At 33.3% G+C, this 23,901-nt stretch overlaps 2 protein-coding genes across 2 annotated transcripts; one reads left to right on the top strand and one right to left on the bottom strand.

Moving 5' to 3' along the window:
• Positions 1-571: 571 nt before the first annotated feature.
• LOC127287522 (piggyBac transposable element-derived protein 4-like) lies at positions 572-2,161 on the top strand. Its single transcript, XM_051314513.1, has one exon. The coding sequence runs from the start codon at positions 572-574 to the stop codon at positions 2,159-2,161; it is 1,590 nt and encodes a 529-aa protein (XP_051170470.1).
• A 3,512-nt stretch (positions 2,162-5,673) lies between these two features.
• Positions 5,674-9,282, bottom strand: LOC127287488 (uncharacterized). The gene is made up of 2 exons (XM_051314448.1): positions 7,578-9,282; positions 5,674-5,769 (listed from the first exon to the last, which is right to left on the bottom strand). Exon 1 carries the CDS (start codon positions 9,116-9,118, stop codon positions 7,583-7,585), a length of 1,536 nt encoding a protein of 511 aa, XP_051170405.1. The 5' UTR covers positions 9,119-9,282; the 3' UTR covers positions 5,674-5,769; positions 7,578-7,582.
• Positions 9,283-23,901: the final 14,619 nt, after the last annotated feature.

Below are 23,901 nucleotides of genomic sequence, written 5' to 3'. Positions count from 1 at the left end.
TTGCACTCATATATACATATATATATATTATATATATATACAAGTTCCTTAGTTGACACCTCAAACATAAGTCAGTTCGATAAGAAGAAAGCTTCTTTACATCCGTCAAAATGTTTATCCTGAATAAAGTATTTCCTTCCTTGCTACAGATTCATGTTGCCTTTTCTTTTTTAAAATGAATTTGTTGTATGAACTATATAAATCAACAAAGTCCAGTGGGAAGAGAAAAAAGAGTATGTATAAAGGTGGCTTCTTTGAATCAAATATGTTTGATCCACTAATTTTCGCCAATGAAACAATAGTTTCTAATCATTCTCAAGATTTCCAATCGTCATAATTTTTATCTCGTCTCTTGTCACTCTGGTAACAATGGAGCACTGCATTTTATTTTATGGAAATTCAAAGACATTTTCAGTTGAAATCCAATGACTGTATATATACTGTACTTTCCTAACTTTAGTTTATTGAATATTTTTATACAGTCATTTGTTTCGTACATAATAGTGCAAAGAAATTTAATGCTGTATTGCTTATTTCACTATTTTTAATTCATTGAGTTTCGCAAATCAAAATGAATATAATAGATACTGAAATACCAAGTGATAGTGAATCAGTCGATGGACTTGTTGAATCTGAGAATGAAAATGTTGAATCGGATAATTTAATGGATAATACAACCCCACCTGATACGAATATTGATGAAGTGACAGACAGTGATAGTGATAGTGAAGGCGACAGATTACTTGATAAAAATGGTGACAGTTGGAGACGTCGTGGATGCTTAGAAACTAAAGTTCCATTTACGAAAATTAGTGGACCAAATATACCCGATTTAGCAAAAACACCATTGGATATATTCTTTTGCCTCCTCCCAACGGAATTCGTAGATTTACTTGTTCATCAAACAAATCTTTATGTAAATCAAAAAGATAATTCATCAAAAAAGACTAAAAAAGCGAAGAGTGAACCTGTAACAAGGGAAGAAATACTTACTTTTCTAGGTATAAATATTTTGATGGGTGTAAAGAAGCTTCCTTCTTACCGAGATTACTGGTCTTTGAATTATCAACTGAGAGACACATATATATCTTCAGCAATGAGTGTGAACAGGTTTGGGTTTCTTTTAACACATTTACATTTAAATGATAACAGTAAAGAACCTAAAAGAGGTCATGCAGCATATGATAAGTTGTACAAAATAAGACCACTTGTAGAAATCTTATCGAAAACTTTTCAAGATTGTTGGCAACCTAGTGAAAATCAATCGGTTGATGAAAGTATGGTAAAATTCAAAGGACGCAGTTCGATGAAGCAATATTTACCTAATAAACCAATCAAACGAGGTTACAAAATATGGGTTCGATCTGATCAAAGTGCTTTTGTATGCCAATTTCAAATATATACAGGGAAGGAGAAAAACTCTAAAAAAGAAGATAATCTGGGCAATAGAGTGGTAACGGATTTGACCAGAACTCTTGTTGGTAATTACCATCGTGTGTATTTTGATAACTTTTTTACTGGAAAAGAATTAATGATTTCATTAAAAAAAGACAAAATTCTAGCCTGTGGAACAGTTAGATCAAATCGCAAAGGTTTACCAAAAGATTATCAGCCAGACAACAAAATGAAAACAGGTGACAGCGAGTTTCGCTCAAGCTCAAGTGGCATAGGATGGGTGAAATGGAAAGACAACAGAGCTGTCTATGCTTTATCTAACTTTCACGATCCCTCGAAAGTCTCAGATGTCAATCGGAAAAACAAAGATGGCAGTATAAACGTTATATCATGTCCTAATATGATAAAAGATTACAATCAGCATATGGGTTACGTAGACAAGTCGGATATGCTGAAATCACTGTACGAAATCGACAGAAAGTCCAAAAAATGGTGGCACAGGATATTGGATATTGGACACCACCTACCAAACAGGGCAGAAAACCTCTTCCTAAAAATTTCACGGGTCATAAAATGCAGATTCCTGACGACATGCGATTTTCTGCAGGACCACATTTGCCAAAAGCTTTACCTGATAAAAGCCGTCGAAGATGTACACTTTGTAGCAGCAAAGAAAACCAAAACGAACATCATGGATTTGCTCTACATGCGATGTGCCTTTGTGTCTCAACTTAGAGAGAAACTGCTTCTCTTTGTTCCACACTAAATAATGTTTCCTGCTTTTGATTCAGTCTAGTTTTATTTATTCAATTATTCATAATTATTAATTTATTTCTTAAAAAAACAATAAAAAAAATTACAAACAAAAAAAGATCAAAACAAAAAAATTAAAAAAAAATAGAAAATTTAAAAAAAAAAATGGAGACAACAACCGCCACATCTTCGTTCGTGTCTCTGGGTTCGGCTGAGAGAGGTTTACAACAAAGTCATATCAAAGGGAATTCAAGCTCTCTAAATACAAAATTTCCTGACAATTAAAAATATTTTAAAAACAATTTCGCCATATTTATGATTTTTGAAAAACTGACATCAGATTCGTAATCAGCGACCCTAAAAACCCCCGAGTATTGAATTTCAAGCAAATCCGAACGATTTTTAAAAAAAAATTCGCCATATTGGACCCGCCATTTTGATTTTTGAATAACTGACATCAGATTCGTAATCAGCGACCCTAAAAACCCCCGAGTATTGAATTTCAAGCAATATCGAACGATTTTTTAAAAAAGTCCGCCATATTGGATCCGCCATTTTGAATTTTGAAAAACTGACCTCGGATTCGTAATCAGTGACCCCAAAAACCCCCGAGTAGAGAGTTTCAAGCAAATACGAACTATTTTTTAAAAAAAGTCCACCATATTGGATCCGCCATTTTGAATTTTGAAAAACTGACATCGGATTCGTAATCAGTGACCCCAAAAACATCCGAGTAGAGAGTTTCAAGCAAATACGAACGATTTTTAAAAAAAAGTCCGACATTTTGAATTTTGAAAAACTGACCTCGGATTCGTAATCAGTGACCCCAAAAACCCCCGAGTAGAGAGTTTCAAGCAAATACGAACGATTTTTAAAAAAAAGTCCGCCATATTGGATCCGCCATTTTGAATTTTTAAAAACTGACCTCGGATTCGTAATCAGTGACCCCAAAAACCCCCGAGTAGAGAGTTTCAAGCAAATACGAACGATTTTTTAAAAAAAGTCCGCCATATTGGATCCGCCATTTTGAATTTTGAAAAACTGACCTCGGATTCGTAATCAGTGACCCCAAAAACCCCCGAGTAGAGAGTTTCAAGCAAATACGAACGATTTTTTAAAAAAAGTCCGCCATATTGGATCCGCCATTTTGAATTTTGAAAAACTGACATCGGATTCGTAATCAGTGACCCCAATAACATCCGAGTAGAGAGTTTCAAGCAAATTCGAACGATTTTTAAAAAAAGTCCGCCATATTGGATTCGCCATTTTGAATTTTGAAAAACTGACAGCAGATTCGTGATCAGCGACCCCAAAAACCCTTATATGTGTTTATGTAATTGAAATTCATCCATGTCAAAAATTCGTGCTTCAAAGGGTTAAAACAAATTTTTGTTAATTGTTAGTATAAGTTATCATAACATCACTGTTAGTAAATAATTATTATTTAAAATTAATAGCAATAATTTTAAAATTTATCTCTTTTATATTATATATAAAGGATATATATGGGACGTTTCGCGCCAACCGGGCCACCCTTCCCTGCAAAATTGAGAGCTTTCAAAGTTATCGCTCATACCCGGAAATTATTGGTATACATAAGTACTTTCGAAAACTGTCTGGCCTTTTGAAACTCCAATAAGGTGGCTCCAATATAACCTATAAACGCACCTTAAAACGTGAGATGGGACATAAACTTATGCTTAAAAATAAATATGATGAAGAAAACATCTCTGTATTAACATCAAAATTAGCACTGGGTAGTATATTTTGCTTACCATAAGCGAAAACTAAAAATTTATAAAATTCAAAATGGCCGATCCAATATGGCGGATGAAAAATTCTTAAAAGTCATCAGATTCGGTTAAAACTTGTTACTCAGGGGTTTTCGGGGTCGCTAATAACAAATATGATGTCAATTTTTCAAAATTAAAAATGGCGGATCCAATATGGCGGACGAAAAATGTTTAAAATTGAGAAAATCTCACGAAAATCATCATTCTGGTGTTTTCATGGTCTTTAAAAATGAATTGAATAGTAGTTTTTCAAAAATTAAGAGACAAAAAAATGAATTAAAAAAATTGAAAATTTCACACAGAGTTTACTTTATATTTTTTAATTTTGATAATTTATTATATTTATGTTATTTTATAGTTCTTCCTGAAAATAAACTACAAGTTTACGATACTCTGGTGCTAAAAGCACTAATTGTACGATTAAACGAACTTACCTGAAGTGAAGTTCAATCGTAATTATGCAAGTACGTCTCGTCCGAAAAGATCACACATGTAGTAACGCTAGTTGCTCGATTCCATCCACAGTTTTTCAAAGCTCGCGCTCAAATTTTTTCCCCCATTCACCACTAGGGCGCGTCCGATTCCCGTCCTGCCATTACGCTTTTTTGAGATTATAAATTCAAATTGCGAAAGGGTAACGGGTAGGGAGGGAGTGATCTTTTCGGACGAGACGTACTTGCATAATTACGATTGAACTTCACTTCAGGTAAGTTCGTTTAATCATACAATTATGCTACGTCGTCTCGTCCTCAAGATCACACATGTAGTTATTTAAAGCAATAATAGCAATTTGAGTAGTTTATTAGAAAATTTATTTTTTCGAATTGTTCAAGACAACTGAAGCGAAATCACAGGTCGTGTCTCTGACTGGCCTATTATAAAACGAATTAAACACATTAGATTTCTGGGACCATCCTGCAGAGTGTCTAATTAAATCAATATTAACGCCCTTTCTACAAGCAGCTGACGTAGGAGCGTGTCGAGTACTGTAACCGGAGAATGTGTTAACGTCTATACCACTTTTTTCGAGAGTCTGTTTTATCCAGCGACTTATTGTTTGAGAAGTGGCTGGATGATGCGGTGCTTTAAAGGTTAAAAATAAAATATCTTGACCGTCAGTCCTGAGGGACTTAGTTTTATCTATATAAATCTGTAGCAGGCTAGCCACACATAGGCTAGGTTGCTCTTGAAAGAACGGAAAATGTAGCATCGGTTGAGACGAACCTATTCGGGAAGTTTTAATTCTATCAGGGATGTAAATTTTAACTGTTTCATCTAAAATCTTGATATTACTTAGCTTAATTTTTGTTAGCGTTTGTAACCGTTGTGCCGTTGTTAAAGCTAATAAAGTACATAATTTTTTGGATAATTTTTCTAAATTTAACGTTGAATTCGGATTTTGGTTTGACAAATAATCTAAAACGGGCTGCGGATCCCAGATGTCGTTGTACTTTGCCTTCAATGGCTTGAGAATGGAAGAACCTTTACAAAATCTCTTAACGGTTTTATCACTACTTAAATCATACGATAATATCAGCGATAGTGCAGATCGGTAGGTGTTGACTGTCCCGTAAGAGTTGGCACTATCCGATACGCTAGTCAAAAACTTCAAAATTTCTGCAACAGGAGCATCAAAAACTGAAATTTTTGCTGTTTGGCAGTAATTCCACCATTCTCGCATTGGCTTCTCATACTGTTTGTACGTGGCGTCGGATAATGAAGCGATGATTGTTGGTAGAGAAGACTCAGGTGTTCCTTTGTTTAAAAATCCCTGCCGGACAATTTCCCTGCAGCTAGTGTAAGTTTCTCCGCTAAAGGGTGTGTCTCGCTGAAAGGAAAGATCAGTAATTTATCGTGTGGTTCTAAGATTAAAATATCACATTGAAGCATAGATTTAAATAAGGGGAACCAAGTCTGTGTAGGCCAGTATGGAATGACAACAACTCCTTCGGCTTTATCGATAATTATTTTCTGTAGGACTCGAAGAACCAAGGAAAAGGGTGGAAACGCGTAAAATTTATATGAAGACCAGTCCATTGTAAACGCATCAACTGCGAAAGAGTCTGGGTCCTGTTTCCAGGAAATAAATCTTTGGCATTTAGCGTTCGCGGAAGACGCGAATAAATCTACTTCGAAGGGACCAAATTTATTTTCTAACTTTTGGAATGCCCATGGGGCTAATTCCCATTCAGTTTCTTGAGGTAATCTGCGGGATTCGCGATCAGCTTCAAAATTTTCTCGCGACGAGATATAAGAAGCAAAAATCCAGAGATCACGTTCCTCACACCACATCCAGATATCTTTACATAGTTTGTTTAATTTAGGGAATTGAATACTACCCATTTTGTTAATATAAGATATCGCGGTTGTGTTGTCAATTCTGAGTAGAATGCTAGAAGAACGCAAATTCCCTGCAAAGCATTTTAACCCGTTAAACGCTGCAGTAAGCTCTAAATAATTTATGTGATGTTTTGATTGATCCTTATTCCACCAACCGTGTGATTTATTCCCATTGCAAACTGCCCCCCAAGCTGTCATGGACGCATCCGAGAAAATTTTGATCTTAAAATTTTTTGGCAGAATAGAGTTATTGGTAGAAGAAATATTTTTCAACCACCAGTGGACATCGGGTAGAACTGAATTTTTTAATGACATTCGCTTATCAAAGTTGCCCTTATGATTTGTCAGGGCCAAGAATTTTTCTCTTTCTAAATTTTTTGTATAGAGAAGGCCATATTTGACTGCTGGAGAAGCAGATATAAGTGTACCTAAAATTTCTGCCAGTTCCCTAATTTTAAATTTTTTGCTGTCTAGTAACTTTTTTATTCTGTCGCGTATCGAATCTTTTTTATTTTCAGGAAGTTCGAGTTTCATATTTCGTGTTTCCCAGATAAATCCTAAAAATTTAATTTTATTTGAGGGTTTAAGAACCGATTTTTCTTTATTAATAATAAATCCCAAGCTCTCTAATAACTGGCAAGACGCTTGAATATTTTTTAAACAATCTGCTCTAGATTTTCCAATGAGCAAAAAATCATCTAAATATATTACGGAGAGAAAGGAACGAGATCGAAGGTATTCTGCTAATGGCTTCATTAGTTTCGTAAACACGAATGGTGCTGTACAAAGGCCAAATGGAACGCAGCAGAATTCATAGAGTTGTCCCTGAAATTCAAACCTTAAAAATTTCTTATAATTATCTGCCACTGGAATTAAATTAAAAGCATCTTTTAAATCTAATGAAGCTAAAAAGGCATTTTTAAAAATAACTCTAGAGACCGTTTTCCGATCTTCTAGTTTGAAGTGAGGAGGATTGATAAAAACATTTAAAGGTTTAAGATTTAGAATAAAACGTTTTTCTCCGTTTGATTTTTGGGTTAAAAAATATCGAGAGATGAACTGACCTTTAGACGGTTTACATTTAGAAACCGCACCTTTCTTTTCTAATTGTTTAATTGCCTTTTTGTAATCCATTTCCTCCTCTTTTGGAATTATCATTTTTGGAGGTTGATTTTGATAAGGTATTGATGTAAAAGGGATTTTATACCCTTTTAGATATTGCAGGATTACAGGATCCGTTGTCATTCCATACCATTCAGTAATAAAATATTTTAATCTGCCTGCTACTTTACTTACTTCGTTTACTTCCGTGGTTTCGAGAAGTACTGGTTCCGCGGCGGGAATTTGCCTCTCTGCCCTCCCGGTTGAGTTGTCCTGTAACTCCCCCTGGGAGGGCCCCTGAAGTTTAAATTACGTGGTTCGTTCTCTCTAGTGTACGTCGTACCTCTCTTAAATTTGGATGATTGACTCGTGTATGTCGATTTAGGTTTTGCAATATCCCTGCCAATTTTTTGCGCCGCTCTCGCTGATTTCAAACGTTCCGAAAAACTCTCGCCGAATAATAATGAGTCTACTTCGCTATCGTCTGCTACGTTTTTGACAACCAGATCCAGACCAGGAAGAATGAAGGACCGTCTCGTAAGCGATGTTTTATAATGCAGATCTGTGAGTAATCTACCAGCGTCTGCTAAAAGACTTATTAATTTATTGTGTTCAGGGTCATCACTGCCTTTTTTGAGAAGTTCGGATAAAGCTAATCCCAAAGCAGCAATACCTGAACCTAATTGGTTCTGCGAAATAACCTGAAAATTGTCCTTTTTTAATCCAGTCTGACCCATAACAGTCTTTACTTCAACGTTTAGTTTCGGCGCTTGAAGTGTTTTGCAATTTGCAGAAGCTGGATATTTGTCCATAAGCTCCTTTCTTGAATCTTTCGAGAGACCCTTTTTTAGTATATTACTCCATACTTCCGATAAGGAAACATGGATGTCAGGACCGAACTTCGCATTTTCATCGACATTACCCAAAAGATTTAAAGTTTCAATTTTTAAACTGTCATCTTTTGTTTTGGTTTTAACTTTTTGCGAGGAATTAGAGGAACTCGATGACGAGGACGAAGAAGACGATGAGGAAGAAGAGCTCGAACGTTTGCGCATGCGGCGTGGCGTAGCAGAATGGGAACGAGAACTGTCATGGCCTCTACGATAACGATGTGGCGTACCTCTCCGGTCACGCTCAGTATCGCTTATTGTACCCTCATTCGAGTAGGAACGAGATCTGTCGCGGGGTCTGTAATCGCGACGTGACGCACCTCTCCGGTCACGCTCACCGTCACTTTTTGTTCCTTCCTTCGAGTGGGAACGAGATCTGTCACGGAGAGTGTGATCGCGACGTGACGCACCTCTCCGGTCACGCTCACCGTCGCTTTTTGTTCCTTCCTTCGAGTGGGAACGAGATCTGTCACGGGGTGTGTGATCGCGACGTGACGCGCCTCTCCGGTCACGCTCATCATCGCTTTTTGTCCTCTGATTCGAGTAGGAGCGAGATCTATCATAGGGTTTTTGATCGCGACGTGACGCACCTTTCCGGTGACGCTCGTCGTCGTTTTTTGTCTTCTCACTTAGATAGGAACTTGATGACGAAACTCGTTTGCTTCGCTTCCTATTCTTTTTTCTTTTACTATGCTCGCGGCGTGGTTCTCGTTTGTGACGCGAATCAGACTTTCTGACCTTCTTTCGTAATCTGTTTATTTCTTCGTACAGCTGATCAATATTTTGATCCGGAGGTCTTTTTCTTGATTTAACTGATCGTTCGCGACTACGCGATTCGCGTCCCATTACTAAAACGATTTCGAATTATATTTAAAACTGTTAAATTTGTTAGACGATAATTTTCGTGTGTGAACAGAATCGCACAGAAAAGCGTAATGGCAGGACGGGAATCGGACGCGCCCTAGTGGTGAATGGGGGAAAAAATTTGAGCGCGAGCTTTGAAAAACTGTGGATGGAATCGAGCAACTAGCGTTACTACATGTGTGATCTTGAGGACGAGACGACGTAGCATAATCAGTTTATTTTTAAAGACCATGAAAACACCAGAATGATGATTTTCGTGAGATTTTCTCAATTTTTAAAATTTTCGTCCGCCATATTGGATCCGCCATTTTTAATTTTGAAAAATTGACATCATATTTGTTATTAGCGATCCCGAAAACCCCTGAGTAACAAGTTTTAACCGAATCTGATGAATTTTAAGAATTTTCGTCCGCCATATTGGATCCACCATTTTGAATTTTAGAAATTTTTAGGTTTCGCTAATGGTAAGCAAAATACACTACCCAGTGCTAATTTTGATGTTAATACAGAGGTGTTTTCTTCATCATATTTATTTTTAAGCATAAGTTTATGTCCCATCTCACGTTTTTAGATGCGTTTATAGGTTATATTGGAGCCGCCATATTGGAGTTTCAAAAGGCCAGATAGTTTTCGAAAGTACTTATGTATACCAATAATTTCCGGGTATGAGCGATAATTTTGAAAGCTCTCAATTTTGCAGGGAAGGGTGGCCCGGTTGGTGTGAAACGGCCAAAAGTGGAATGAAAGGTGGCCGCACAAATTGTGCTGTGGCCACTACTGGTGAAAAAGGACATCTGAAGCACTTTAATTTCTTAACAATAATAAATAGAGTTTAAAAATAGTTTAGATTACAATAATCAAATTAATAATATATATTAGACTTGATAAAACAAGTTGTAAATTCAGATGTTCATTACATGAACATTTTGCTTCCTCTTTACGATCAGCAAAAAAATTTGCTTTCTCGTGGAGAAAGCATTAACATTGAAATAAACATACAAAAATAATATAATAATATAAACATTAGAGTACCTATACATTTGAGTAAAATTTAAAGAATTAATGGTTGTTAAAAAATCAAAAATTCACATTTTAACCGAAATTTCCAAATATTAATGAAAAATAAAATATATAATTTATAATTATTTACAATTATATCGATTCGTTTTAATGCAAGGAACACAATTATTTTATATTTAAACTTGAATTTAAATAAATATAAAATTTTTCATCTAAAATGTGTATTTTCTATTTTTTAACTTTCATTAATTTTTTAAATTTACCTCATATGTAAATTTTATATATACCAATCGATTCGTTTTCATGTAAGGAATAAAATTATTTCATCTATAAACTTAAATTTAAATAATCACAAAATTTTATAGCCAAAATGTGAATTTTTGATTTTTTAACTTATATTAATTCTTTAAATTTAAATTAAAACTATACTTTATATATACTGATCAATTTGTCTTGACATAAGGAATACGAGTTTATTATATATAACCTTAAATTTTTCTATTTAAAAATTTTTTCGATTAAAAAAAAAATTTTGGAAAAAAGACGATAAAATTTTTTTTGGGTATTCTTTAAAATCCTTTGGTTAGATGTGAGATATTAATATGATAAATGAGCCTACCAAATTTTATCTAAATCCATTAAAACATGTTAAAGTTATCTTCTAAACAAAAAAGGGATCCACTCACACAAACACATACACACACATACATCCGGACAATTGATCAGGATCTTATATAACATGTTTCTATATAGAGAAAAATTTGTTTCCGACACTTTGAAAATTTTTACAAACGATAGGACTACAAAGCTTCCTCCACGAGGAAGCAAAATGAAGTATAATTGAATATAGTGCGTTAATGTATTTATTTTTTAATAAAAGATAACAAATCGTTTAAAGTGTCCATAAACGGTACTTCTATCCTACATGTACTACAATAATATATTACATTTTCATTTAATTCCCACCTAATAAAAAAAATTGAATTTCGATAAGACAAATTTTAAAATAACTTTTTACTAACTTAAGTTACTTTGTAAGTAACTGTAACTAGTTACTTTTTTATAAGAGTAACTGTAACTAGTTACTAAAAACAAGTAACTTACCCAACAGTGTTACTGACTTATTGAACATCTGAGCAGAAAATAGTGTCTTTAAAGGACTTTTTACAAATAAAGTGTCATTAGTGGAAGTTTTTTTTGAAAATAGTAGCTAAATAGTGGAATCAACTGAAAAAAGTGGCAATAGCGGCGTGTATCCGAGACCTGAAGTTTGTATTTACATGACATTTAAAATTTTTTTAAATAATTTATAATTGTTATTGTTTAACTATTTGCAAATAGACCAAGGTGAATAACGTTACACTAAAACCCCGATCTCTGTGTCCCCGATCGGTAGGCTGCTGTTTACAAAGTTCGTGGATAAAGTAGGGCGCAGGGAAAAGAGGAATCTGTTGTACGACAGCAGAGTTGTACTAATGTCTTTCGTTTGAAGGCGCTGTTGCCCCTTTTAGTTTTTACTAGTGAAAAATATGTATTTAAAGAAAGGCCTGGAAGCATAAAACAGTTCGCACGGCCCTTTTGTTTTCATTTCGATAGCCCCGATCGGTGGGTTACCATAACCAAACCGACCTAGCGATCGGGGTTATAGTGTATTTCATAATTTTTAAATTTTTATTACTTGTTTCTGTAAAGAGGGAACCAAAAGAACAATTAATAAATAAAAATTTTAAAAATTGTTTAAACTATTTTTGGTTTTCATAACATTTATAAAAATATACATCCAGTTGCATTTTTTCTTAATTTTATGACACATCTTTCTCACAGATATATTTAAGAATAAATTAAGAAATATTTTAAAAATTTAATGAACAAAATATTGTTAAAATTATTCTCAATATATACTTAGAGAGCTGCAAAAATTAAATAATTTTATATCATTTAACGATTAGAAAAATTACTAATCAGGTCTAGCTATGGAATATAATAATTTTAATGAATATATGAACAATGTAAATTTATTGTTATGTATGTACCGCGTAATTATAGTTGATCAAAGTTCAAATTTCATGCAAATTTTGATGATTTTGAGATACCTGTCTAACATCTGTTAATTTTTTCTAATCCAAGCAATAAAAAAGTTCATGTTTTAAATTTTTTATCCGTGGTTTTTTTAATTACGAAAATTTTGAGCCCAAGTATAGAACAATCGGATAAAAAATAAAAATTCTACACTACATTTAGTGAACTAAACAATTTATTCTATTTTGTAAAAAAATGTTTTGTGCAATAAATCAATTCCAATTTCGTAATTGTTGAATTAAAAAAAAAAAAGTTTGCAGTGAGATTTGCAGCAAAAATACAAACTATATAATAAAGTAATACGTATTTTTTAAATTATTTTTATTAATATTTAGAGGTCGCGCTAGTTAGTTTTTCAGGAAAAAATAGATTTTTACCATTATTGATCTGTTACGGTGGTCACCCCGTGTAATGGCACTTATTTTTGTCAATTTTTGCGATTTAAAAAAAACTATAAAAACATAGAACTTCAAATTTTTTACTGGACATTTAGTGACATTTCAACAACAATTACAAATAAATTCAAGTAAAATTACTTTAATCTTTTCGACTTATATTACAAGGAAGTAACTTTAATTTTTAGACAGTTGTTCATCAAAGTCCACGATTCCGGCTGATTGACTGATCCAAAATCAAAAAGTAAAATAGCATTTTAATCTGCAGAGCTGTAGCTATCTCCGGAACTAGGATTATTGAAAATTGAATTTTTTATTCGGTATTAAAATTTTTTTTCAAAAAATTACGATTTTTTGTGTCTATTTTGTCGTATCAAAAGAAAACTACTTGACCTTTTTCAAGAATCCTAGTTCGGGCGATAGCCACATATGTGCTGAACATGCCCTGTAAAATGGATCAAAATCGGTCAAGTGGTTTCTGAAATATCATGTACGCCAGTTCGAAAAAAGTAGTTCCGAGAAAAATTATTCAGACCTTTTACAAATTTATTCTCATAATATCACCAAATGTGGACGTTGTGTAAAATAAATAGATTTGGGCCATTCTCTGCCAAACGGACAACCGTTTGGCCGAAATTGATTTGATATTAAAAAATCAAACGATACATGAAATTGTAGTTTAAGATGTCTAGTTTTATTTTCCGTTTGGCGTTTTTGAAAATATAAATATTACGCCTGCATTAAAAAAATGCAAACAAAAAATATAATTTTTGTTGTCAAAGCTTCAAAAATCAGTTGAATTATTCAGACAATGTATATTAAGGGCTTCTGGGGATCACTGGTTACGAATATGATGAATCTGAAGTTAATTTTCAAAAATTAAAAATGGCGGACGATATTCTAAAATTTTATCAGATTTGCCTGAAGCTTTTTCTCGGGGATTTTTGGGGTCGCTGATTACGAATTTGAAGTTAGTTTTTAAAAATTCAAAATAGCGGATCCAAAATGGAGCCAAAAATATAAAAATTTGATCAGATTTGTCTGAAACTTTTTACTCCCCAAATAGCACGGAAACTTGCAGCAAGTTTGCTGTAAGTTTGCAGTGCAAGGTGTGAAAGCTTGTAAGGTAAGTTTGCAGCAAACTTGTGGCAAATATTGAAATCTCCAACCTTTGCAAGTTTGCAACAAACACTTTCTGCAAACATGCTAAGCAAAATTGACGAAGAGTTTCAAGAACAATTTGTAGCAAAATTGGGCAAAAAATTTTTAGAAATTTTAAAATGCAATTTTGAGTAAAATAAATATTTAATAGTTTTATGGAAAATTATTTTTTCAGTTTCTTTTCAATTTAAATACTGAAATCACAGAAAAGAAAAGGAGAAATAGCGAAACAAGTTACTAACATCGTGGCTAATACAGAAAACTCGCAAGTTTAAGTTAATTCTATTTTTTAATTAAATAATTTTCGAAAACATATATTTAAATACTTTTTAGCGGTAATAACAATTATGGTCATTGGATTTGTGTCTATTACGATGGAGTAAGGCTTTATATTTTTGATAGCCTTAATGAGGGGTGTTTAAATGTGCATAAAATAAAATATTTAATTAGATTGTTCCGTTTTAAACCAACAGTATTTTTTGTAGCTATTGATCAACAACCTTTTGGTAGTGATGAGTGTGGAGTATATGCAATAGCATTTGCAACATCTATATTTTTTAACGTAATGCCAAAAAGCGTAAATTATGAAACTGATAATACTTTTCCCAGTAATAATATTAACAGTGTTCTATTAACACAAGATTTAGAAATTAAACATTCTCTAAATGACACTAGTGAAAAGAAAATAATTCGTACAACTAATAATAATGTGAACAAAATTTCACCATTTGAATATTCAGAAATGAAGAATTTTCTGAGTGAAGAAAATAATAAAAAGATAATTCGAGAAATTAAAAAGAAGGAAAGAAAGAGGAAGGCAAAGCGCGAAGTTACATGTGAGCAGAAAATAATTAGACAGGAGAATGATAGATTAAAAAAACGTAATCGTAATGAAACAGAAATACAAAAGAAAGAGCGCTAACAAAATTTGACATGCAAAAAAAAGAAATTATCTATAGAAACTGAAGATGAAAAGAAAGTGCGTCAAGAAAATAATTTGTCATGTAAGCAGAACAAATTTCCTACGAAAACGGAAGATGAAAAGAAAGTGCGTCAAGAAAAGAATTTGGCATGTAAAAACTATAATCGAAATAAAAAAAGTGTAGGAGTTGTAATAATGTCTTTTAATGATTTCAATGAAAGTAAAGTTCCACAGAATCATTTAGGTTTGATGAATGTAGAATGTAAGTTTTGTAATGCGTTACATTTTCTGTGTGAAAGAGCGTCACATAGATTATTTAGTAGTTGCTGTCACAAGAGAAAAGTAAAGTTAAGCGCCCAAGTAGCACGGAATATTGGTTGAATGTCACGGGGACATTCCTCAGTGATATTCCTGTGACATTCACGTGAGATTCGTATCATATTAAGGGAATATTCCCGTGAAATTTATGTGATTTTGAGTGAAATATTCCTGTGATGTTGAGGTAATATTTCTCTGATAATAAGGGAATATTCCAGTAATATTAATGAGATAATTTATAAAATTCTAAATAAATTTTTTTTTATTTAAATATTCAAAACAAACAACACTTTAGAATTTTCTAAATTACAGGAATATTCTCTCAAAATCACAGGGATATTCCCATAATATCACAGTAATATTCCCTCAATATCACAGGTATATCCCCTCAATATTACGTGAATTTCACGGGAATATTCCCTCAGTATCATACAATTATCACGCGAATTTCACAAGAATATCACCGTGGAATGTCCCCATGAAGCAGACATTATGATATCGCTTAAATGTCACAAAAATATTCCCGCTTGATATCACCTTGGCATTCAAGCGATATTCCGTGCTACTTGGGTGGTAGATCCAATATGATTTTTTCTTAATTTCTAATATTAAATTAAAAAAAAAGAAATGAATAAAAGATATGGTTTTGGCCGCTTGCGGACGACAAAGTTGCTAGTTTGAACTATAAAATACTAAATGCCTAAATCCAAGATTCCCAATGCGGCGAAAATTTTAAGCATTAAAAAATCAAAACGATGTTACAGGAATAATAAATAAGTGTAAGCTGCACGAAAAGACCCGTAGGAGTAATTTTTATAAAATGTAACATTACCCATCAAACACGAATACGTAATGGTTATATATTTGTTATATTACAAGATGTAACACGTTCTGTCACAAGCTTGTAGCATGTTACAAGCAAGTTAAGATAAATGTCAGCTCTAATCTCTGTAACAGATATGTAACAAATACATAACACTGTTACTGTTACGAACCGAAGAAATAATTTGTTTTGAAATAATTACTATTAAAAATAATTAGAACAATATATCGGGCTTTTGAGATGGCCCAAATTTTAGAGGTTCTCGGAGGTTCAAACTGCCAAGGCCTGAAGGGCCTTGTTTTTATTTATGGGTTCGTTTCGTCCTAATTGCTGATATTTTCTAAGATAAGATATGAAAATATGCCACGACTTCCTTTTTATAACTTGTTATTATTAGAATAGAGGGAACAGAAAATAAAGAGAAGAAAGAATTAAAAGAATTATTAATTTAATTTTATCATTTAAAATACCGATGACAAATGTATTCCACTCTCTCTTATAAAGAAGGAGGGAGGGAAAAAGAATATAGTTACAAAAATTACAAAATTACCCCGGAACGATACTGAGTACTTACCGTTCTGCTTTCTTATTCTACGGCCGGCAATTTCTTTTCGACGGGCAAAACATGAATTTTGAAAATCGTCCTCACACAATCATTTGAGTGGCGCATTCTTGGTTTGCCGTATGTTCTCTTATTGCGCGAACAATTTTTAAACAGGGACAGACAAATCCACTCTCTCTTACTCTAATTCGTTAAGCCGTCAATTGCAAGGGCAGACGCGGGCACTCCGCACCCGGCTGGCCTTTCAACAAAAATTTAGCAAACGAAAATTAATTAGATTTAAAAATTCTTCACTTGAATTGATTTTTAAACGGCCTCCGTGGACTTCGGAGTAAGTTAGCATTTTACTTTACGTTCGACCGAAATTATTCGTGTAAGCACACAAATTATTTCGTGTCCTTGGTACCGGACGAAAGCGCATAGGCTTCTTAATCCAGGCAGTTCCAAACAGAGTTGGAACTTCGATACTCGTGGAAACCGTACTGAACAATAATTTAGGGGCTGGAGATGCCTCTACAGGTCGGCTTAGGGCACCAGGTGCGAAATTCGGCTGATTTTGAATTTCGAAATCGTAGGTGTGTATTATGGTCGTAATACCTAACGAGTGCGAGAGAGTAAGCATCCACTATGCATTCGACAGCGTAAGAGCAAGAGAGACGTTTACTAGTCGTTGGAGCGAGGGAGAAAACCATGCGACACAGAGAGAACGCAGTACTCCGCGAGAACAGTTTGTCTGAGAGAGAACGCTTCGCCATTACATACAATCTTCTTTCTCTCTCGCGCAATGTCGAGGGACGCGCGGGGAGCCTTCACTCAACGCGTTCATTGAGAACTCCCACCCGTGGCTACAGAAATATTATTTTAATTTCGAATCTTATTATTTTAATTTCTATTTTTAAATTTAATTTTTAATAATTTATAATTTAACAATTCTTTTGCAACAATAGTATAAATACATTCAATAGCGACTCGCAATGTTGCTGAAAGGTTTTCGGACGATATCGAAGCCACAACATTTGCAAAATTGCGGTTCGCTAACTACGGAAGTTACAAGTCGGTAACATGGCGACAAGGTGCATTTGCTTCTTAAAGATGTCAGAGTCATGAATCTTTATTCTGTAACCTTCGCAAAATTGGGGTTCACTAGTTATTCACGAGTTTCGTCTGCAACGTCGCTGCAAGGTTACTAGTGTACTACAATAAACGCGGGTCTTGCAACGACGTTATTGACGAAGTTACGAGCAATTTTTATTTAAAATAAAAGAACAATTAATCAATGAAGATTATGAAATTATTACCCTTTATTAATTGATATATTCTTAAAATTCGTGTTGGCTCCAGTGTTTGCTTCATATAAATTATTTTTTTTAAAAAGGAATAAAATTATTATTTTTCGAAGATGCAAGTTGCCTAATGAAGTCGCGTTATTTCTTTATATTGTTTCGCTGACGTCCCGAAATTCCTGATGATAATGTGATATAAGAGTTGCTACAATCTAACTTGAAGCAAGTCTAAGAATAATGAAAAATAATTTTAAAATAAAATAATTCTGACATATTCAATTAATAATTTTATTATTAAAAATTTAATGCTTTAATTTTATTTATTTTGACAAATAAATATTGGCGTAACAGTTACTAGTGATTTATAACAGATATGTAACGATCTTATAAATCAATTACAAATTTTTTAAATCCAGTAACAACATCTTATATAACACATATGTAACAAATATAGAACTTTGTTACAAAAAAATACAGTTAAAATTAACATAATAAATTAAGAGAGTGTCATATTTTGTCTTCATTTGATGTTGATAATGTTAATAAAATAAAAAAAATTAGTAATCCTAACACATTCTCGCAATTTTTTAATCGGTTGACTCTCAAGATTCGAGCTCTCGACCATCACTAGTGTACCTACACTGCAGGGCTCAACCGTACTGGGAGCTGCGCCTAGACGCGCTCGACCAAGGGAGGCTATGAAGGTTTCTTAGGAAATTTTCCTTGTAACAAATACATGAAATAGATATGTTGATTATTTTGTAAAACCATCAAACAATTTTTCAGTTGTTTATTATTTGTTACAATGATAGTATATTAGCATATCATTTCTAAAATATTAATAATTTTTATATGTTAATTCTTAAATATGTTAATTAAAATAAATGTAAAAATTGTTAAATCTTTTATTTATTGTATTTTAGAATTTATTACCTTTTACTTTTTAATTTAAAAGGAAATAAATCTTTGCTTCAGTGAAGTGGACAGTACATATAAATTCCAATTTTCTGCAAAAAAGTAATTAAGTAACAGTGTTGATACAGTACATTTTTTTTAAAGAAATACACGGAATGAACAATTGTAATAATATTTAATATTTTGAAATCAATTTTTACTATAGTTGGTAGCATGTAATGGAAACTAACGGATTTCATTAATTATTATTATCACTTTTAAGGAAGCCTGAAATAAAAATAATATTATATAATATAGTTAGAAAATAAAAATTAGTAAAGTCATTTGAAAAATTAAAATATATAGAAAACTCAGATGAAAATTTTTATTAAGAATTTTAGAAATATCATTATAAAATGATTACGTTAATTGCTTCAATATTTTCATATTTTGGTATAGCCGATACGAAAAATTCAGAAAAGAAGGTTGGGGAAGAGGGACCGACGGCAACCGAGCGTGTCTGAACGAATTTGACCGATTTCTAACGAAAAGTCACGATGATTACTCATGTATTTGGTTATTTTTTCCATTCATTCTACTTTAATTATATTTATTAAAATGATTTGTTTTTCTCAAAATTTTGTCGACAGTATGAGGTATGCGAGTGTAGAGTATGAAGAGTGTGGATAAAAGCGCAGTCTTTAAAAACTAATGCATAAGCAGGTGTCTTTAGATTAATTAGTCGCTATTCATATAGATAGCACGTATTTTTATAGTCTTTCAAAAAAGACACGGCGAAGTCCTGGAAGGACTAGTTATCTCCAAGAAACTGTATATTTTTTTGTTTAATAAATAAATATAAAGTTGGTTTTAATTGAATAACCAACTTAATAAAAAAGATTATTAGTTGTTTATTACGGCAACAAAATAATTGGTGGCAGCGATAAGGGATACATCAAATTATTCTGGAAGTTCATCCAGATCCTAAGGGAATAAGAGTATCCCAGAACCCAGAGAATCCAGTTATATCCAGAGTGTTATCCAGATCAGTGAGCCAGTTATCACGGGATATCCAGAGGGTTATCCAGATAAGTGAGACAGTCATACAGGGATATTCAGAGTGTTGTCCTGACTGACGATCCAGCTATCTAGGGATATCCAGAGTGTTATCCTGACACATGATCAAGTTATCCAGAGAGACAATCCTGAGCAACGATCAGCATATTTACAGCATTGAAACGAGGTAATACAAAAAAAAGAGTTAGAAACTTTGGAATAAGAATATAAGTCCACTTTGCGTTCGTTGAACGGCGCCCTTAATGGGATGTGGCGTAGTTTGTTCTAAAGCGCTGATATACTCTACGTGTATATGAGTACTATTATCGTCAATAAACCAAAGAACGAATTTCATATTATTGTGTACTCCTTGTAGCAGGATTGCAAGAAATGAAATTTTAAATTAGAAATCGCGGACGGTATTAACAAGAAAATATATATATATATATATATATATGTATTGAACGAAACGATTTTGGAATTTTATAGAACTGGATATTTATTCATATAGAGAAAGTAGGGAAAACGTAACAATAGACTCGGACGATTCACCCCCTTCTATCACATTGTCTGACAGACTTGACCTTTACTCCTTCACCATGCCAGGATTAGGATCTAGTATAAGTGATCCTTTGCAGACAGTTCTTCAAAAATTGGAAAGAATAGAGACAAGATTCTTAGCTATCGAACAGCCAATTGGAAGAAATGAAGATGATTTAGACGAAGAGTTAAATAGCGATCATAAAGAATTAGAAGACAACACGGAATATGATTTTATTTATTTATTTAACGTATTTACGGGCAGTACCCTTTCGTACAGTTGTACTTATAATAGAGGATTTGAAAATTAACAAAGTATAAAAATTAAGCGAAGATAACAATAGTTTAATCATAATGGTATACAAGTTCACGTAGCTTAGTAATAAACATGTTTAAAGAGATGCCGTAGAAATCCAAGTTTGTGTAAAACTGATTTGCCTCATTAGTTATTCTAGATATGACAGAATTTTGTCCATAATTTGTGACATGTAAAGTTTGATTCAGTAATATAGGATATCTAACCGGTTTCATAGGAACAAAAAATTCATTAATGACAAAAGCGGAGGGCAATTTATAATGCCATTTATAATTTAAAAAAAAAAAAGCAAGTCGCCATACAAAAATCTTTGTTTAATTGATGGGATACGCAAAGTTCGTCGAAGGTCAGAATATTCATGACTGAAATAGTCAAAAGGCAAGCCAGCACGTCTCGCAATAAAACGTAAGAACCTATTTTGAATACGTTCAAGTTCAATTAGTAAAGAATCTTGATAAGGCTGCCAGATGAGAGAAGCAAATTCTATAATAGGTCTAACCAGTGAGAAAAAAAGTATTTTTAGAGCCAAAATATTTGTAAAAAAAGAAGTATTACGGATGACAAAGCCCAGGACTCTATTGGCTTTATTAATAGTTTGAAATATCTGTGTACTAAAATCCATGTTAGAAACTAATGTTACCCCAAGGTCACACACCAAGGTCACTCTAGAAATATCTACAGTACCAATTTTATAACAATGATCCAAATTTTTTCTGCTTAGTAAATGAGATAACATAACATTTTTTAATGTTTAAGAAAAGCTTATTTAAGATGTACCAATCAAGAAGCCTACTAAGATCAGCCTGAAGATCAATACAGTCTTGTTCAGAAGTGATAGATTTGTATAACTTAAGGTCGTCGGCGAAAAGTTGAAATAAACTATGTATGTTTAAATAAAGGGTGTATATCATTAATAAAGAGCAGAAAAAAGAGTGGACCCAGATGCGAACCCTGAGGAACACCAGAGGTTGCTAAAAAAATTTCCGAAAAATCGTATTCAACGCGAACGGACAAAAATCTATTTGCGAGATAGCTCTCTATCCAGCAGATTACGTTTGGAGAGAAGCCAAGAGCCTCAAGCATGAAAATATTATGGGAAAGCAATACAAAAGAATTTCTTAAAAGATTTATTTTTGTCCGTAGGCCTCTGACATTTTGATAATAAATGCTAATGTCAGATGAATTAACAAAAGAGGCAACTGGTAAACTAGATGGTGGGGAGTCGCGTGTGTTGAGATCTAATACACAGTTGCTATGAACAGTACGCCCAGAATCATAACTCGTATCAGACACAAGAGCGGATTTTACTGGTTTGACGCAGGTGGGGGCTTCCGCATTGGAACAACTTGGGGTATTCCACGACGATAAGAGATTCGCAGGCCGGTCTCTCCCTTCTCCTCTCGCTCCAACATTGACTGCTTGGCTGCTTTGTATTGCCTTGATTGTAGAGGGGTCTTGTCTCACGACAGAGATAGAGTCGATGGGTGAAACTGAGGGGGTGCTGAGTTTTTATGTTTGTAATCTCTGTAGGCAGCTAATACCTTTGCAACACTTGACTCGTCTATGAAAGATACCCGCAGTGGTCGTATCCGTGGATACATCTGTTGAGATTTACCGAGACGAGTTAAAGACCGAATTTCAGGAGTGACGTCAAGTGATAATAAATTTAGAAATTTGTTAACATTAAATTCTTGAAAACAATCAGTCAAAATTTGATCAGAGCAATTTTCAAATTTATGTTTTAAAGATTCGATTTCATCTTTTATACCTTCAACTTCCTCCTCAAAAATGTCAAAACAAGACAGCGACTTTTCAATATTTCCCACTCGATCCGAAACATCATTTAAGGTTTTCTTTATATGCTTTATTTGCTGAGAGATTTGCTGTGAAATCTGTTTGAGTTGATCAGACAGCATTGTTGACAAGTCATCTTTAGTAAAAGAAGCAGATGGGTTTGGGGAAGGGGACACTCCCGACACGTTTTGTCTATAATTTGAAGGTCCAGTGTTGCCATGACACTTTTAGGTTATGTAAAAACAAAATGCACAAAATAGGTCAGAAAAGCACTAAAACAAAGCTCACTCACGCAAATTTTGTGAGGTAGGTTAAACAACAGTCGAAAATTCAAAACCAGCACAAAAATACGTTCAGATAAGAGTATTAATATCAAAAAAGTATAAATATACGAGAGACAGTCAAAAACCACGCTGCTACTGATACTTCGCATATGCGCGAATGGAAAAAAAATGTTGGAAAAAGCATAAAATTAATACCAGAATTCAATGGATCAGGTTTAGAGAATTTCATTCATTTAATAAGAATATCGAAGAAAAAAAAAGAAGTGAAAGATTGACATTACTACACGCAATAATTGTACAAAAATTAGTTGGAAAAGCTGCAAATACCGTTAGAGCAGATGCAGTTAAAACTTTTGCAGATTTTTTCGAAAGATTACGAATTTTATGTGGGGAAAAAGAAAGTTTAGAATCACTGCAGAGAGCGCGAGATTTATGTATAATGGGTAAAAGTGAAAGTTTAGATTTATTTATACGTAGATTTATTGTATGCCAGGATAAAATTCGACAACATATAGATAGTATGAATATCACCGTCCGACAAAATTCAAATTTTTTTTTCACACACAAAAAAATCAATGATTTTCAGAAACTAGGACCAAAAAAAAGATACCCGTGTCTGGCCGTTTTGCTAGATAAGGTCATTTTTTGCTTTTAGGGGAAAAAACAACCCTTAAATGAAAGGTGATAGGAAATCCAATATGGTGGTCGAAATTTATAAAAATTCATCGAATTCGTAATCAGCGACCCCAAAAACCCATAAGTAACAACTTTCAAATGAATTGGTGGATTTTTATAAATTTCGACCACCATATTGGATCCGTCATTTTGAATTTTGAAAATCTGACATCAGATTCGTAATCAGCGACCTGGAAAACCCTGAGATACCAGGTTTCATAAAAAATTATTTTTTTGTACAAGATTTCCTATCACCTTTCATTTAAGGGTTGTTTTTACCCCTTAAAGCAAAAAATGACCTGATCTAGCAATACGGCCAGACACGGGTATCTTTTTTTTAGTCCTAGTTTCTGAAAATCATTGATTTTTTCGTGTGTGAAAAATCGTGTCGGACAGTGATAATAGTAAGAATGAAACATAATAAACAAGTTGTAAATTCAGATGTTCATTACATGAACATTTTGCTTCCTCTTTACGATCAGCAAAATAATTTGCTTCCTCGTGGAGAAAGCAAAATTTTATTGCCAAAATGTGAATTTTTGATTTTTTAACTTTCATTAATTCTTTAAATTTACCTCAAATGTATACTTTATATATATCTATGGATTCATCTTGACGTAAGGAATACGATTTTATTATATAT

This window comes from Leptopilina boulardi, unplaced genomic scaffold, assembly GCF_019393585.1.
Source record: "Leptopilina boulardi isolate dan_hultmark-lab unplaced genomic scaffold, ZJU_Lbou_2.1 LbouV2_371, whole genome shotgun sequence".
NCBI lineage: Eukaryota > Metazoa > Arthropoda > Insecta > Hymenoptera > Figitidae > Leptopilina > Leptopilina boulardi.
The sequence above is the reverse complement of the archived record's forward strand: the minus strand, read 5'-3'. Positions and strand labels throughout refer to the sequence as shown.